The sequence below is a fragment of the Zingiber officinale genome, chromosome 7A (genome assembly GCF_018446385.1).
Source record: "Zingiber officinale cultivar Zhangliang chromosome 7A, Zo_v1.1, whole genome shotgun sequence".
NCBI lineage: Eukaryota > Viridiplantae > Streptophyta > Magnoliopsida > Zingiberales > Zingiberaceae > Zingiber > Zingiber officinale.
Genome location: NC_055998.1, coordinates 124,653,053 through 124,671,239, shown reverse-complemented (window position 1 = coordinate 124,671,239; position 18,187 = coordinate 124,653,053). Strand labels below are relative to the sequence as shown.

Sequence of the window (18,187 nt, the reverse complement as noted above, 5' to 3'; positions counted from 1 at the left end):
ATTGGTAGAGGAGGATTAAGTAAGGTAAATAAAGAAGAGCTATTACCTTACATGGTTAGAGGTCCTTAAATCTTGGATCCAAGGATTTGGTAAAGTGTCTTCCAAGAAAAATAGTATACATACCTCCTTGTCTCGTGTATATGCTAATCCTATCCAACAAGAATAACAAATGACATGCTGCCATTTTTTACATGTCCAAAAGGGAAGTGGCGCAGAAAAATGAGGAAGAGAAGACTCAATTTACCGTCATCAGCGAGAGATATGCTGTAGCTAAACAGGCAAGCACGTCTACATTACTCATCAAGTATTATGAGGAAGAAAAGACTCAATTTACACTCCTCTGGGGCAGACTTGCTGTAGCTAAACAGGCAAGCACGACTACATGACTCATCAAGTACAATTTGCATTTGTCTGAAGACACAGATCCACACAAACAACAGTTTATATCACATACTTACAATTAAGAAAAGAAATTTGACTGCAATTTCTCGAATGGAGTTTTGACGGCATTTTATCCTTCAGAAGATTTGACAAAACGACCTTTCACTCGTTTCTCCTGTCCGAACCAGAAGTCAACAGACGCTGGGCACGTGACGCTCCAAGGCTCGCTGATGTAGGTCTCCAACTAGTGTCGAGATGCTCCGGCTATCCTGCACAGAAGTCGAGCCGGGAAGGGGATTCCCAGCGACGACCCTCCGACGCTCAAGTCAGGTAAATCACGATGAACAAGGTGGCTCCAGAAGTCTCAGAGTACATACCAGCCTCCTCTGTCGATGAAACCTGAGGTTCTTTATATAGAGCTGTGAAAGGTTTGGGCACGCGTACCAAGGTGCATAAGTGTCCCCTGTCCTATCCCAGGTATGCGGCTGTCAGAAAGCTTACCTGTCCTTTCCTAGGTACGCGGCTGTCAGAAAGTTTACCTGACCCATATCGCTACAGTCAGAGCATGCCCTCGATGGGACAGCAGAATCCCCTGTCACAAGATTTGGAGCATGACACACACGTGAAACCTACAGGTTGTCGGAGAAAGAAATCCTCTGGCCCTTTCCTTTGCTCCAAACTTGTAGTCCGAGCGGAAAGATACCTAAACATCCGACCGGACATCCGTAGTGGTTTACTTGTGCTTTGTGGAGACTAACAAGGGTGCTTTATGGTGTGATCGGTCAAAGGTCATTTCGGTCTATGACCTTTTAGCGGCGTCGGAACCCGATTTGACAGTGCCTACCAACTATAAGTCGAACCGGCGGACCCTTCCGTACTCGATTCCATCGGCCGGCCGGTCGGACCGACCATCTATGGCCGTCCGTCGGCCGGACCACACTCTCCTCGGGTTGCTCTGGTGACTTCCACTTGGCGTTGACTTTGCGAGAAAGGGGGCCCGCTTACTCGGATCACTTGCCTTCCTTCAAGTCTAGTCGAAGGAGGCGCGTAGTCCGACTGTGTGAGTCTAGCCGAACGGCTCTTCCATGCTAATCTCCTCCGCCCGGTCAGCGGCAGAGGTATCCTTGAATGAATCAATGATGGCTTTCGCCGGATCTCCTTGCGTTCTGCGCCAATCTTCGACATCAATGTCGATCATACCTTCATTAAATGCTCCGAATGATTGACTGCCACGTGGAGCAATGCCATCAGAGTACGGAGGCGGTTGCATGATATTTTGATGTGACCGAAGCAATTCGAAATAAACGGCTAGATGTATGCATTGATTCCCGTGACCTGGATCCGACGGTGGAGGCCGACCGGCCCTCACCCTATAAATTCTTCATTTCCTTCTCGCCTTCACACGCCTCCGTTACCTCTACTGTTGCTCTCTGCGCTGTGGAGCTCCGGCGATCTTGTTGCTGCCTTCTGACGCTCTCCGGCGCCTTTCCTCGATTCATCTCCCCTCAGTAAGGTTTTAGATCTATCCTCCTTCCTTTCCGGTATCTAATCCGTATTTCTTCCCCTAGCTCGAGTCTTTGAAATTCCATTCCTTCGTCTTTGGAACTTCCTTTTTGATTTCTTCTGCCCCGATCATGGCCAGTTCTTCTCATCCCGAAGAACAATCCTTAGGCCCATGGTATACTACCATGCGATCTCGTTTCGAACAACGGGATTTTGAATCCCCGAGGATATCGAAGTTCGCTTAGCTGGTCCCGCCGCTCGGCCACACAGACCGCCGCGCGGTGGTTTCTGTGTCTTTCGCGACCAATTTACCGCCGGTCTGCGGTTCCCCGTCCATCCTTTTATAGCAGACGTCTGCAATTATTTTGGCGTGCCGCTCGGAAGTTTAGTACCAAACACCTTCCGTCTCCTCTGCGGCGTTGTCGTTTTGTTCAAGATTCACAACATTCCCCTCCGACCGGAGGTCTTCTTTTATTTCTATTATCCTAAGCAAGCCGAGCCGGGCACCTTTATGTTCCAAGCTCGGCCCGGTTTGGTCTTCTTCAATAAACTACCCACTTCCAATAAACATTGGAAGGACTATTATTTCTACCTCCGCATGCCCAGTCAGCCAAACTTTCCGACCCAGTGGCAAGTCAGTCTACCTCCCCCTCCCGAACTGAAGAAATTCAAGACCCGACCGGACTATCTTCACGCCGCAAATGTACTAGCCGGTCTACGACTTGACATCAACAAGCTTCTTCACGAGGGAGTGATGTACATTTTTGGGCTGAGTCCTATACGGACCCCACTTCCGACCGGCTTCGGTAAGAACTTTGCTTTGGCACTTGCTTTAATTGCTAACTGATTTCTTTTTCTCTTCATGCAGCTGACATCGTCATGGACTCGGTGATGGCCGGCGTTCTAAAGAGAAAGGCAGCAGCGCTGGAGGCTGTGGCAGCCAAAGAAATGAAGGCGCTGGGTATTCAGCCGGTCGGTTCTCACGAAGGAGAGAGCGGCACCCAGGCTGAATCGGCCGCTCAGGCCTCTCAACAGCATGTGGACAGCGGCGCTACCCCCTCCAGGGAACCAACGGCCCCCGAGGAAGGGTCCGTTCGGGAGGAGGATCAGCCGCTGCAAAAGAGACGCCGAGTGGAGACCCCGCTACGCTCGGCTACCTCTGCGGTCCAACCCTCTGACCGGGCCGCCTCGACTGCGAAAGGGAAGGCACCGGTGCCTGAGACCATTTCATCCGACCGGACGCCTTCTGACCGGGACGAGCTGACTGCTCCGGCCGAGGCCACTCCGGTCGACACTCTCCCCCCCGCTCGCCGTTCAGTCCAACGTTCGGATCCCGGTCGGGCGATCCCTGGGCATGGCCGCACAATACGGGTTACTCTTCATCTTCCGACTGAAGAGTTGCTGCCAGAAGCTGACCGGACGACCGTGCCCGAGCACACTGTTACTTTGAAAGGGCCCCTCGCCGAGATGTGGGCCGACGCTCGGGCGCGCGTAGCACTGATCCCTCTCCAGAACTTAGCAAACAGCCACATTAAGTTCTTCGTTGTTTTTTGTTTTGTTTTACCTAAAATATTTCCGCTCGGCTTCTAACAACTGCGCCTTCTCGTTTCAGAGGTGGGTGGAAGAGATAGCAGTTTCCAACCGTCTGGCCATGGCGGACGAGGAGATAAGGCAACTGCGGGCGGCAGGTGGTCCGAGCGGCTCCCAAGGACCTTCCTACTCCGAGCTGCAAAAAGAGCTGAAGAAAACTCAAACTCTGCTAGCTGCTGAGCAGAAAAGATCGGGCCCACGCCCTAGCCGAGTCCGAGCGACAGGTCAAGTCGCTTGACACAAAGATAACTCTGGCCACCACTCGGAAGAACACAGCCATCTCCGATCTGGAGAAGAAAAACGTGGAGGCCCGGGGCCTGGAGTTGAAGATAAAGGAGCTGACGGAGCAGCTCGATCGGGAGAAGGCAGGCCGCTCGGCCGATGCGGAGGAGATTGAACGTCTGAATGAGGCCCTGACAAGCTCCCAGGCAACCTTCAAGGAATACCAGGATGCCGAGCCGAGCCGAGTCGCCGCTCTCTGACAAAGTTACATCCGATCGCCCGAGTTCTCGGAGAAAATTTGCGAGCGGATGTACTCGGCTTTCGACCTGGCAATTACGGCCACTATGACCTATCTGAAGTCGAAGGGCCTTCTTCCGGAGTTCACCAATATTCCAGCCGGCGATCAAGTGGAGCTCCTGAGCAACATTCCGAGGGACCTCTACGACTACATCGAGTCGCTCGGCTGAACATGAACCTTTTTGTACTTAGGCCACTCGACCTAAGGTTCTAATTTTAATGAAATGCTTTCCTTTCGTGTACTCTATCTTTTTGCACTGTTCCCTGGCTAACACTTGTACGGTCCGCTCGTCTTCTATCACATCATACCTTGGGCATTCGAGGTGCATTCTTCCAGAATGAAGTGTTTTCCCCAGCTCTTCCGTCCGGCCGAATATCAATCTGGGCTGCTAGCCAGAATCGCTCGCTATAAGCCGATCCGAACCTTTTATACCTCGAGTCCGATCGGAAAATAGCTTCGGTCTGACAATCGGCGGGGAATACGAATAATCGCAGTGTCGACGATATTCCGCTCGGATTATTTATAGACGCCGGCTCGTCTCTTGATTTTTAACGACGGAGCTCGTCGGCGCGGATATTTATAGCCGGTCGGCGCGGCTCTCGATCTTTAACGACGGAGCTCGTCGGCGCGGATATTTATAGCCGGTCGGCGCGGCTCTCGATCTTTAACGACGGAGCTCGTCGGTATTCCGCTCGGAGGGTTTATAGACGCCGGCTCGTCTCTTGATTTTTAACGACGGTGCTCGTCGGCGCGGATATTTATAGCCGGTCGGCTCTTGATCTTTAACGACGGTGCTCGGGCTTCCGCTCGGAGGGTTTATAGACGCCGGCTCGTCTCTTGATCTTTAACGACGGTGCTCGTCGGTCTTCCGCTCGGAGGGTTTATAGACGCCGGCGCGTCTCTTGATCTTTAACGACGGTGCTCGTCGGTCTTCCGCTCGGAGGGTTTATAGACGCCGGCTCGTCTCTTGATCTTTAACGACGGTGCTCGTCGGTCTTCCGCTCGGAGGGTTTATAGACGCCGGCTCGTCTCTTGATCTTTAACGACGGTGCTCGTCGGTCTTCCGCTCGGAGGGTTTATAGACGCCGGCTCGTCTCTTGATCTTTAACGACGGTGCTCGTCGGTCTTCCGCTCGGAGGGTTTATAGACGCCGGCTCGTCTCTTGATCTTTGACGGTGCTCGTCGGTCTTCCGCTCGGAGGGTTTATAGACGCCGGCTCGTCTCTTGATCTTTAACGACGGTGCTCGTCGGTATTCCGCTCGGAGGGTTTATAGACGCCGGCTCGTCTCTTGATCTTTAACGACGGTGCTCGTCGGCGCGGATATTTATAGCCGGTCGGCGCGGCTCTGCGGTTTAACGTCTGGGCTAGACGGCCGTCAAGGCTAATTTTGACAATTCTGTTCAGAGTTGCTCTTCGCCTTTCCCCCAGCTTGGATAATGCCTTCCTGGCCGCACGGCTCAGGATCTACTTCATCGAGTATTTTGGCTCGGATAATATACCTCCGTTCGAAGGGTACGGGGCCTTCGATCTTCGAGCGTTTGGCTTGACCAATTTAATTCCGGCCGAACGGCACGGGTTATTTGCTTACAAGTCTAACCACATAAACCTCCCGGCCGATCGGCCTGGGGGCCTTCGCGCTACGATGATAATGCCTTATATTCGCTCCTTTGACTTTTCATCTCTGCATTTCAAGTATTTAGTCGAAAAATGAAATACACAGGGTGATTTACAGTGATACACCTTTCACCCTGCCCGGTAAGGCTGGAGGTGGTTCGCGCTCGGCCCCCCGACGCGGACGTTGCTTGTTGCTCCGCCCGCTCGGCGGATGCTTTTTGCTTTTGCTCCACGAGTTTGGCGGCCCTTATCTCGACCAGAGCGTCGAGTTCCTCCTTTGAAAGCGTCACCGTGTGCTGTCGTCCAGCCTCGTCCATTGTCTCTGCTCGGATGCAGGAGCGTTCCCACAGACGGCGCCAATTTGATCCTGTCTGGAAGCTGAGACGCTGGGCACGTGACGCTCCAAGGCTCGCTGATGTAGGTCTCCAACTAGTGTCGAGATGCTCCGGCTATCCTGCACAGAAGTCGAGCCGGGAAGGGGATTCCCAGCGACGACCCTCCGACGCTCAAGTCAGGTAAATCACGATGAACAAGGTGGCTTCAGAAGTCTCAGAGTACATACCAGCCTCCTCTGTCGATGAAACCTGAGGTTCTTTATATAGAGCTGTGAAAGGTTTGGGCACGCGTACCAAGGTGCATAAGTGTCCCCTGTCCTATCCCAGGTATGCGGCTGTCAGAAAGCTTACCTGTCCTTTCCTAGGTACGCGGCTGTCAGAATGCCCTCGATGGGACAGCAGAATCCCCTGTCACAAGATTTGGAGCATGACACACACGTGAAACCTACAGGTTGTCAGAGAAAGAAATCCTCTGGCCCTTTCCTTTGCTCCAAACTTGTAGTCCGAGCGGAAAGATACCTAAACATCCGACCGGACATCCGTAGTGGTTTACTTGTGCTTTGTGGAGACTAACAAACAGGGGTGCTTTATGACTGTGATCGGTCAAAAGGTCAGCTCGGTCTATGACCTTTTTAACTGAGCGTCGGAACCCCGATTTGACAGGGTGCCTACCAACTATAAGTACGAACCGGCCGGACCCTTCCGGGTACTCGATTCCATCGGCCGGCCGGCAGTCCAGTCGGACCGACCATCTATGGCCGTCCGTCCGGTCGGACCACACTCTCCTCTGGGTGGGCGGCTGTTCCGGTGACTTCCACTTGGCGTTGACTTTGCCAGAGAAGGGGGGGGCCCGCTCTTACTACCGGATCAGAACCACCAATGAATATTATTTTGTTCAATAACTTATCGAGTTTGGTTGCTAATGATAAATTCAAAGGGAATCAGAAATTAAAAAAAAAAAAAAGGAAAGTGGTAAACATCACGTGTGTCTTTTAACATTGGTAGAGGAGGATTAAGTAAGGTAAATAAAGAAGAGCTATTACCTTACATGGTTAGAGGTCCTTAAATCTTGGATCCAAGGATTTGGTAAAGTGTCTTCCAAGAAAAATAGTATACATACCTCCTTGTCTCGTGTATATGCTAATCCTATCCAACAAGAATAACAAATGACATGCTGCCATTTTTTACATGTCCAAAAGGGAAGTGGCGCAGAAAAATGAGGAAGAGAAGACTCAATTTACCGTCATCAGCGAGAGATATGCTGTAGCTAAACAGGCAAGCACGTCTACATTACTCATCAAGTATTATGAGGAAGAAAAGACTCAATTTACACTCCTCTGGGGCAGACTTGCTGTAGCTAAACAGGCAAGCACGACTACATGACTCATCAAGTACAATTTGCATTTGTCTGAAGACACAGATCCACACAAACAACAGTTTATATCACATACTTACAATTAAGAAAAGAAATTTGACTGCAATTTCTCGAATGGAGTTTTGACGGCATTTTATCCTTCAGAAGATTTGACAAAACGACCTTTCACTCGTTTCCTTGTGTCAGCTCTCAGCTTCCTGGATTCATACCTGATGTGCTTATCATATCTGTAGATAACAAATTCGATGGGAAGTATTAAAAACTAGCAGATATATCAGAGGAATATCTCGCAAAACTCCAGGAAAGAAAGCAGACAAGCGGAAAAGGAAACGATCTCACCTTCGAGTCTTCTTTTTCTCTTTGTATCGAAGCATAGCATTGCCCCTGTTTCGTGCCAACAAATATTCATCACTTTGCTTGTTTGCATTCAACATTTCTTTACTATTTCCAGTAGATCCAGAGTGATTTGATGGACCAACAGGCCTAACCATATCTGAGGTGGACCCGCCTTGGGCAACTGCTTTCTTTACATTTTTGTTACATCTGCTGGTCATATCAGCCTTTTTCAGCTGGAAAAAGGGAAGAGAGAATGTATCGACTCATGATACTGAGACAACTACAACTATCTGTCCCTAAAGAATAATGGAATGCAAGTCAAGAAACCTTTAAAAGAAGACTAATCTTCTCTTCTATCATCCAAACAAATCTGTAGTGTCTTAAATAGGAGGATAAGAAGTCAAGCTTATCAATTGGCATATTGCAACCAACAGTAGTTGCGCATCATGATTCAAGTATGGTGGGAAACAATAGGTGCTTATGATAAGATACTACAATTTACTAGCAAACTTAGAAGGAAGATAGATATCAATGATGAAAATATCTCAAACACCCACCAGCCAACTAGCAGTTGGAAGTCCATTAAGGCGTCTCTACTCCAAACTCAAGTTTAAGATAGTATCTATTTATATAGATTGATGTCTTCAACTATCATTTAAAAGTGTGTAGGAGTAGATCTCTCATAATATTAATCAAGAGATAACTATGTCACAATCTACTTGATAGCAACATCAAAGCTCAAGTGTTCTTCAACTTGAATTTGCATTGTACCAATATTGAAACGTGCACGAGAAAGTTCACTATCAATAATAGAATCAAAAGAACCGAATGAATTGTGCCTAGCTCCAAAGCAAAGCAAATGTGCACAATTAACAATTGAATACAAGATTCCAACATAAGTGATAAGAAAGAGTCCAAAAAATATCCATAGAGAAATAACTAACAACAGACTAATTGTTAACTGGTTTTCTTAGGTTCAAGGAAGATAAATGAAAATGGTGGGAAATTGATAGGGGGGCCACCCTCTTGATGTCCAAGGCTCTCCTTTTACCCTTTTAACAGTGAATAAACTACATTTCTTAGCTAAAAAATTGTTTTGAGGATCAAATAAACTCCAAACAGAATTAAATTGTTTCGTTGCAAGAGATCAAGAATGGAATTTGAATCAAGTTGAAGCCAAATTAAATTAAAAATTAACAATTTTCAAGAAACTTTTAAAGGATTCAAATTGACTTGATATCAGAGGAGCATCTATTTCATACTTAACCAAAGAAAGGTGCTCCCTGGATGATTTAGTAAAAGTACAAACATTCCTGTTATTTTTGCACCTAAAGCATTAAGTTGTGATGATGAAGGAGGAACACTAGCAATGCCAGTAGTGTTCAATGGTTTCTGCGTCAGATAGAAGCTGCAGCATGATAAGTCCCTACATCGTATCATAAGGACTTTATGGCTAAAATACTCCTCAGAATCACCTTATGAATCTATTATTTACTAAGTCAGACATATGCTTAAGTACCTCACTTGCTGAATGATAGTTTGTCTCACATATATCCTCTATTGTTTGGTCTGTAGCTCCAAGCGAACTTTCTGCAAGAAGTTCACCATAACTTTTGATTGCAAAACCAGTGGAATTTGTACCGAATCCAACTTCAAATGATGGGTATTCAAACTGATTCCTTAACCTTCCAGAATTAAAATCCCATATCTAGGAAGAAATAAATAGAGTAACCACTTCAAAAGTAATTACATAATGGTACACAAATCAAAATAATAACAAAGCTGCGTCAGAAGGAAGTTGAAATGCAATATTTGAACATAGACAGCATATATTCATATGTTCAGCTAAAAACCAAAAAAAACCCAAATGATAGGATGACAGCATTTGCATAGCTTACCGATTCCTTTTAGGAAGCTATCAATAGTAAAAAGAATTTCCTTTGAAATTGACAGGAATATTCTAAAGTGCAATATAAACCAGGTAGATGATAATTTTTTTTCATAAACCAGATCATACAAAATTTTCAGTATATGTTTAATGAGGTTCTTATGGTTGTGTTCGCTTATAAGTCACCCTTGCCCCCACAGACTTAGCTGGGATGCTAAGTGGATGACAGATTGGCCCAATGAGCGAAGGGTCGAATCCTGGGGCTGGCGGGGCATAAATCCCTGCACCCCGGCAGGGCTCATCCTCCTATCCATCTTACCTCTTAGTCACCGTGATTTACCTCCCTCGTGATGGTCTTGGGACAGACTCATGGGGGCACTGGGGATGAGCATAATTATCTTTTGCCCAATCTCAAAAGCCACCCTTCTTAATCTGGACAAATATGTTGAGTAGGATACTGTTACATGGGAGCGGTTCAAAATTGGAGACTATTGGAGAGGGCAGTGAGTAGGGACGGAGCCAGGATTCAAAACTAGTTGGGTTGACCATATATAATTAATATAATTAATTAATAAATGCTAAAATATAAATAAAATAAAATAGTATATGAATATTAATTTTTTAAAAATATAGAACAAAATTATTTAATATTCAATACATTCAAAAGCATGGAGCAAAGATACAATTGAAATTGTGCTCTTCGATTATTGTTAGAATTAAACTCATCAATCATTACATCGTAATCATTTTTTTCAACCAATTCCCGTTCAATGTAGATGACCATAGAATCTACTAAAAATTCTTCGATCATTTTATTATGAAGAGCTATTTTAACATATTTCATAGCTGAAAATACTCGTTCTATTGTTGTTGTAGAAATAGAAAGAGTTAAAACAAGGTGAACCTACCAATTAAATAAATATACTATATTCAATATATAAGTAAATAATATAGTTATAATTTGTAAACTATAACAAATGAGGAAAAAATTCATCTGTCAATCAAATTATAGGTTCTTGACTTATTTATTTCAATTAATTTTTGACATAATTAAGAAATAATTGATAAATTTTGAAATCTTTCATAGCTAGCAATATCAAATTTATAGTGATCATATTGCATTCTCAATCAATAATGAAACGACTAATGATACTAGTCTTACAAATTTTTTCAAGTGATACAAGGCAAGGTCCATATAGTGGTTCAACACTATCCATCTTACTTGCTATCTAAGAAGTGCTAGGTCATTGCTCTAACCTTCGTCTATAGATTCCATAAAACTTTAATTAGAAAATATAAAATTCAAGGAATTCAGACAATTGGCTTTCGGTCATGCCAAGGGTACACAAATCAAGAACCTTGAGAGTTGAAGTATCAAGAATTGTGAGCAAATGGGCAAAATTGAGTAATTGACCATCCTTGTATAAAATTTTCTAGAGGATAAAAAAAGTAGATTTGACATATTAATATATGTTAAATAAAAATACGAGATGTAACCTATATCTATATACCCAGACTTATGTCGCTCATTGCTTGGCAATGCTAGTGACCACTCGCGAAGCGATTGCACACAAATCGGCTACTTGTCGCCTAGCGAGGCAGCATTCGCCTCACGAGCGGCCACCTCTCTTTGCCTCACCAACCACCTCTCGAACAACCAATGACGGAATTTTTTGTTGTTGAACAAGAAATAAAAAATAGGTCACCTTTGAACAGTGAATTACTTGCTTGCAATGGAGAGACGAGGGCGTGGTGCTACCGGCGAGTTTAGGATAAAAACAAAATTAAACAAGTTAGAATTAATATATTTATTAACTTATTAATAAAATGTCATTTATTAATTTGTCAATCTAATTTGATTAATTTTAAAAGTATTTATTTTTAATTTGATATTTTAAAATTTGTCTACACGGGAATGAATTTGTCTGTGATGGAGCTGAAAAAAAACAAAGCTATTATTTTGTTTTTTTTACAAAGTAGGTAGGGCTAGAGCCCACCCTAGCCCAAGGGTGGCTCCGCCCCTGGCAATGAGGGAAGGAGATTTGGGAGACAACTACATGAGGGATGACGTAGAAGGCAAGTTAGTGCATATAGGAGGCGGGTCACTGCAACAAAAAGAGGGATGGCATGGGTCAACTGAAGTAGGTGGCACGCTCAAGAGGGGATCAAAGAGGAACGACTCATACGAGATTGTAAGGAGAGGTTAACGATGAGCCAACGGATGTAGTTGTGGCAAATAGTAATGGTACAGTGGTGGAAGGAAGCATGTGAAGAAGAAAAGGTGATAAGAGAAGCAAGTATAGAATTAATCAATATTTAGCTTTGGTAACAGCAAAAGAAAAACAAAATTGATCCCTCAAATCACCCAACCCAAAAGATAAGGACAAAATTGTTAAAATAAAAGGATAAATATCTCATGTAAAGAAAATAAAAGGTAACCACATAAAGGTAAAATTCTCACATAGAGAATCAAAATATAAATTTATTAATCAAAAATTTGTTTAATACATGAGATCATAACTCCTTTTATAGATTGACATTATGACTCATCCTTTCTAAAATAAAGAATTAGTTTATCCCAATAAAAACTCTAATTGACTTTTTCTAAAACTAAAGACCTTTTAAAAATTATCCCACCATTTTCTAAGAAATATAATAATTTATAAAAATTAAAACAACTTAGACAATTTTAATCTTTTAAATAGGATTTGAAAAACTGTGTTACAAAAATTCACACACCGAAGACATGTAAACTCAAGTTAAAAAGTAAGTTATCCAAAAGGGGAGCCTACTTTCTAACACCCAAAATCCTCACTTAAATTTAAAGAAAGAGCCTTTAAATGATTCACATAACCTTAAACGTGCATTTGATCCCTTTAGAAAATACGCTCACAAACTGCAACATAAACAATGTTATATCTTTAGACGATAAAGAACCATTAATTGAGTCACAACACTTGATCTTAGAAGGACCTTTAGTGACTTTAACTTAGAAGATCTCCTATGACGTGACTTTAAAAGATCATCCCACTAACTTAATCTCTTGGGAGAATGATTGGCATATTACTTACTATGACTTGGTTTACATGTCATACCTTGTTCATGTTACCTAGAAAAAAAGGAAATAAAACAAAACCAAGAATAATGAAACAAAAAAGTAGGACATTTTTTTTTGGCAATTGACAAATCAATTAAAACTTTCATAAGTATTCGTCCTCTTTTACTTAAATCTCTGAAGTTCATCAGTCTTTGAAAGTTGATTTTCTTGTTTATTACTTGTCATATCTTTCTATTGAGCTTATAAAAGTATGTATACAAATGTTAGGAATATAATTATCTGAATAATGATTACTATGAGGTATATAGCAAATTGAAACATTATCCCTTTATATTTATTTAGTCAAATTATCTCATAACATCCACTCTAAGAGTCTTCTTGCCTAACTTATCTAGCTGTATAGTGAGAAAGATATTTTCAACGCACTTATCAACTTATTGTATTAGTTCAATTTTTTGAACTTAAGGATATTCTACTTTCACTATATCCAATAGTGCTAGTCTATTTGTATGTCTTTAGAAATCAAATTATTGTAAAATGTAGATATAAGAGGCTCCCATCTCATAGTTCTTATTTATTCAAGTAATAATACAATTTATATTTTAATATTATTTCTTCAATTAGCAATCTGCATGCAACCCCATGTAATCACTGAACATGCATTTACTCTGAAGTTGTGCCATTTTCCCTCTGCCTTTCTCTCCACCATCCAAGCACAACCTAAGGGTATTCAAATGGAACAAGGAAACAGATGTAGCTGATAGACTGCAGTAAGCTTTCTTCCACTGATTTCACTAGGTATCCTCAGGATTTGCCAGTTACTGATTGTTAGAACGTAGAATGTTGGAAAATTAGTTTGGTGATTAATAGGTAGAAGACGGCTATTTCGTGATTAGACCGTTGTAAACCAATTTCTCAAGTGAATGAGAAATTAATGTCTAATGAAGGGTTAGTCCGATATGATCGGACAGAAATTTGATTCGCATACGAGTTGAATTTATGGATGAATATTAACTCGAGTATGTGGAACTATTGAGGCGTATGAAATTATAGTTAATTTCATTAATTAATTTATTGATTGATTAAAAGATTAATCATTGTGATATTAATTAATTGATTAATTAATATTTATAATAGATTAAGTATATAGTTAATCATATTAATCAATTAAATTAATTAATCATAATGAAAAGGTTTAAATGAAAAGATTTAAGAGAAAAGACACATCTCATATCTTTTCATCTCTTGGAAAAAACTTTTCACCTCTTGGGAGTAACTCTTCATCCCTATAAAACAAATCTCATTCCTTCCACTCAATACACTCAGGGGGCGTTTGGTTCTCTCCTAGGAATGGGAATGGGAATGGGAATGAGAATCATAGTATTATGGAATGGGAATGGATATGAGCTTGGGTATCATTCTTAAAAATAATGTTTGGTTAGTTAAATATTTTCAATCGGAATGAACCTAAATTTCCTTTTTTTCCCTTACAAGAAAATTTAAAAAAAAAAATTAGATGGGAGAGAAAGTTGAATGTGAGAGAAATATATGATGAGAGAAAATGATGAGAGAGAAAGTGTGATGAGAGAGAAAATATTTTGGAAAAAATGAAGAGAGAGAAAGTATGAGGAGAGAGTGCATGATAGGAGAGATTGAGAAGAGAAAAAGTATGATGAGAGAGAAAAAGTGGGGGAAAAATGAAGAGAGAGAAATATTATGAGAGAAAATGAAAGAGTGAGGAGAGAGAAAGTACGATGAGAGAAAAAGTGGGTTGAGAGAGAAAGAGTGATGGGAAAAAATAAAGAGAGAAAGTATTATGAGAGAAAATGAAAGAGTGAGGAGAAAGAAAGTACGATGAGAGAGAAAGTGAGTTGAGAGAGAAAAAGTGATGGAAAAAATGAAGAGAGAGAAAGTGTGATGAGAGAAAATTAGAGACTGAGGAGAGAGAAAGTATGCTGAGAGAGAAAGAGTGATGGAAAAAATGAAGAGAGAGAGTATTATGAGAGAAAATGAAAAAATGAGGAGAGAAAAAATATGATAAGAGAGAAAGTAGGTTGAAAGAAAAAAAGTTATGGGAAAAAAATGAAGAGAAAGAAAGTGTGATGAGAGAAAATGAAATACTGAGGAGAGAGAAAGTATGCTGAGAGAAAAAGAGTAATGGAAAAAATGAAGAGAGAGAAAGTATTATGAGAGAAAATGAGAAAGTGAGGAGAGAGAAAGTATGATGAGAGAGAGTGTGATGAGAGAGAATGAGAGACTAGGGAGAGAGAAAGTATGATAAGAGAAAAAATGTGCTGAGAGAGAAAGTGTGATTAGAGAAAATATAGAGAGTGTGTGATGAGAGAGAATGAAGAGAGAGAAAGTGATGAGAGATTGAGGAGAGAGCAAATACGATGAGAGAGAAAGTGAAGAGAGATTGAGGAGAGAGCAAATACGATGAGAGAGAAAGTGCGATGAGAAAGAAAGTATGATGAAAAAATAAGGAGTAAGTGTGTAATGGGAGAGAAAGTGTGATGGAAGAGAATGAAGAAAGAGAAAATGAGGAGAGAGAGTATATGATGGGAGAGAATATAGAGAGAAAATGGTAGAGAATGTGTGATGAGAGAGAATGAGGAGAGAGAAAGTATGTTGAGAGAGAAAGTGTGATGATAAAATAAGGAGAGAGAAAATATGATGAAAGAAAACAAGGAGAGAAAGTGTGAAATTAAAAAAAAAATGAACAATTATACTAAGGGTATTTTTGTCTAAAACTTAATTCACATTTCTATTCCATCAAAACCCAAGGGAAGGGATGGGTTTCATCCATACTCAAGTTTTTGGATTTCATTCCAAAATCTTGATTCCATTCCCATCAACCAAACGCAAGGTTTGGGAATGAACTCATTCCCTCATTCCCAAACCCATAAACCAAGCACCACCTCAATTCTCAAGTTGTGAATTCTCCTCCTGGGTTCTCTTCTCTCTCCTCTCTTAAGAGGCTTTGAAAGTTCGAGTGCTTGAAATTTGGAGTGCTCCTATTTCGAGACGCAAGTCGTTATATCTTGGGAGACGATTGCCAATAACCCATAAGCACCTGGGCGGGGCAATATTATCTCAAGGAAAGAAGGACTAGCCTTCACCTCGACCTTAATACTCTTACCCTTAGGGATAAGCTTACCCAAAGGGGTTGTGTCGATATCTGAGGGGATAACTCGACGACCGACAAGATTAGGTCGATAACGACGATACCAAAAAGGATATGTCTCTTAATCGAGGGGCTACTTCGATAATCGAAAGAGGATATCGAGAGTATAAATAGGACAAGATCCACATCGCCATACCGAGCTCTACCGGTTAGAGTCATCGACTCATCGTCGAGATGACTAACCGGGCCCAACTGTTAGATCTCAATACCAAAGATCCATATACCCATATTTAAAAAATATCCAACAGAAATGGTCTATAAAATATTCAACTGAGATCCAAGGAAAAAAAGATTCCAACGTTGAGAAAAAGAAAGATCAACATTTTCATACCTGAGGAGAATGATCCAAGGAATTGTGACCCAAAACCAAGCTTTCTCCTTGCAAAAGCCGATTGCTCCCTCTGAGAGCCATACATGGCGAGGGTTTGATCATGAGCAAAGAAGTGAACCCTATCGGCTCAGTTTCCAATCCATTTTCCTGTTCTTTTTCTTCTTCTTCTCCATCTTCTTCTTCTTCCTCCTCCTCCTCCTCCTCCTCCTCCCAAAGTCTGTTTTTTCTACTCGGCGTCTCAGGCCTACGCTTGCTAGTCCCTGCTGACTCTCTCGCGATCAGCTCAGTCAATTGCCTCATCAACGCGTGTCTCCCCTTTCCACTGGACGCCATCGAAATATGCTGTTTCTCAGGACACGGAACGTAAAGTTCTAAAAATGAAGGATCAACGGTCGATGTGGCGTCAAGGGAGAACCACTCGTCGCTGGAAATCAAATGGCTTGGAACACACGGGTGCTGGACCCTCGCCGGGAGGTCGAAGCCCCATGATGCAGCGAGATCGCCCGCAGAGGGGCAACCGGAGAAGCTCTGTAGAGACCCGCGGGGGTGGGTGGAAGATCCGAAGGCCGCGTGGGTATCAGCGTCGCAAGCGGCACATAGAGCGAGGCCGTCAGCCGCGCAGAGGGCGACAGCCGGAGCGGAGGTGCAGTTGTCACAGATCGGAGCGCGGGCGTGCCTCTGCGCCAGAGAGTTGGCGGCGTGGACATCAACATCGCAGGCGAGGCAGAGCCTGGCGGAGTCGGCCTGGCAATAGAGCACAGCGACTGCCGCCGCGCCGCAGTGATCGCAGGGCGGCCCTTCCGGCGGCCGCTTGGCACCTCCTTCGCCTTCCTCCCTCACCATCCCCTTTCCCCCCAAACCCTAAATCCACGGTCAGGGGCACCTTCTCTCTCGCCATCGCATCCCGGTGAGTTAAGGGGTGGCGGAGACTGATGGTGTCCTTTTTACAGTGATCTTATAGAATGCCTCCGAGTAAACAAGTCAGGGAGAACAAATCAAATATGGCCAAGTCATCACGGTGGCAATAAGGCGGGCACGTGGCAGTGTGTGACGAGGATTGTACGAGAGATTGAGTACGCACTGGATTTATTGACATCGTTAAAAGTGGAATTTTCTTTTGAATATAAATAAGTGAAGTGGTGGAGAATCTTGAAGAAGTGTAATGATTACTCTCAATAATTCGGGGAAGATTGCTGAAGACAATTTCTAATAATAATAATTACTTGATTGCTTCTATAAATATTAAAAGGCCATCTCACAGCCAGGGTGAAGCATTTTAGGGCATTTATGATTAAAAAAAACTTTACATAGAGTGTTTTTCTTATGTTTAGGAAAAAAAGTCTATGACAATAAAAGGAAAAAAAATTTTAAAAAATGTATATTTTTCTTTTAATTATTAAGGTCACGTTTCTCTTTTATTATTACTTTTTTTATACATTCACACAATTTCTTTCAAATATATATTATTTGATATTATCTACAATTGATCTTGTGAACGTTAAAAGCTAAATCATTAATGAGCTGATTTTGTTATCAATTTAATCGACAATCGTTATATGACAATAAGCATGATGATATAATTATGTGAGCCAAGACGAAGGTAAAAAAAAAGATTAGAATGATGATCAGAGATTTTTTAGTACAACTACTCCAATGCTCAAGTTTAGAGAATGAAGAAGAAGAGCAATATTAGGATTTAAATGTATTAGAGTTTAAATATATGTGTGCATGTACTTTAGATGTCGAAAAGGACTACCTTTTATAGGGAGATAACAGACTTTTTCTTTTCATTCACATCTTCACGTTATCATCATTTAATTCCTTAAATAATCTAAGATTTATTCACTCATTGTCTTTTTCTCGAAATAATTCGAGATTTATTTGATGATTATCCAATTAAGAGTCTCCTTTTTAAGTCTAGTCGAATTCCAACTGCCTCAATTGCTTAAATCATGTGGCGGATTCATTCCGTATTTCTGACAATGTTACGTATTTAATGGCAGCACACCTCGATCATTATATCTTCAAATACAATCACTCCTTTTCGCACGCTACTTGCATCATCCGCCTT

At 42.3% G+C, this 18,187-nt stretch overlaps 1 protein-coding gene across 4 annotated transcripts; it reads right to left on the bottom strand.

Annotated features, from left to right (window-relative positions):
* Nucleotides 1-220: 220 nt before the first annotated feature.
* LOC122002378 (zinc finger protein CONSTANS-LIKE 14-like) lies at nucleotides 221-17,028 on the bottom strand. Of its 4 annotated transcripts, XM_042557525.1 has the most exons (5): nucleotides 16,117-17,026; nucleotides 9,175-9,363; nucleotides 7,659-7,888; nucleotides 7,482-7,546; nucleotides 221-540 (listed from the first exon to the last, which is right to left on the bottom strand). In XM_042557525.1, the coding sequence occupies exons 1-5, from the start codon at nucleotides 16,957-16,959 to the stop codon at nucleotides 512-514; spliced, it is 1,356 nt and encodes a 451-aa protein (XP_042413459.1). In that variant the 5' UTR covers nucleotides 16,960-17,026; the 3' UTR covers nucleotides 221-511. The 4 variants fall into 4 exon arrangements, with proteins under 4 accessions (XP_042413459.1, XP_042413458.1, XP_042413460.1 ...); XM_042557524.1 differs by lacking the exon at nucleotides 221-540 and having other exon boundaries at nucleotides 7,162-7,546; XM_042557526.1 differs by lacking the exons at nucleotides 221-540; nucleotides 9,175-9,363 and having other exon boundaries at nucleotides 7,162-7,546; nucleotides 16,117-17,028.
* Between the last annotated feature and the right edge of the window lie 1,159 nt (nucleotides 17,029-18,187).

Excerpts from the sequence above, each read along its gene's own strand:
- LOC122002378 (XM_042557525.1), bottom strand. The coding sequence starts at position 16,959 with ATGGTGAGGGAGGAAGGCGAAGGAGGTGCCAAGCGGCCGCCGGAAGGG. Across the intron at positions 7,889-9,174 it reads ACTATCATTCAGCAAGTGAG|CTGAAAAAGGCTGATATGAC; the intron begins GTACTTAAGCAT and ends CCCTTTTTCCAG. Across the intron at positions 541-7,481 it reads CACAAGGAAACGAGTGAAAG|GTCGTTTTGTCAAATCTTCT; the intron begins GTCGTTTTGTCA and ends AACGAGTGAAAG.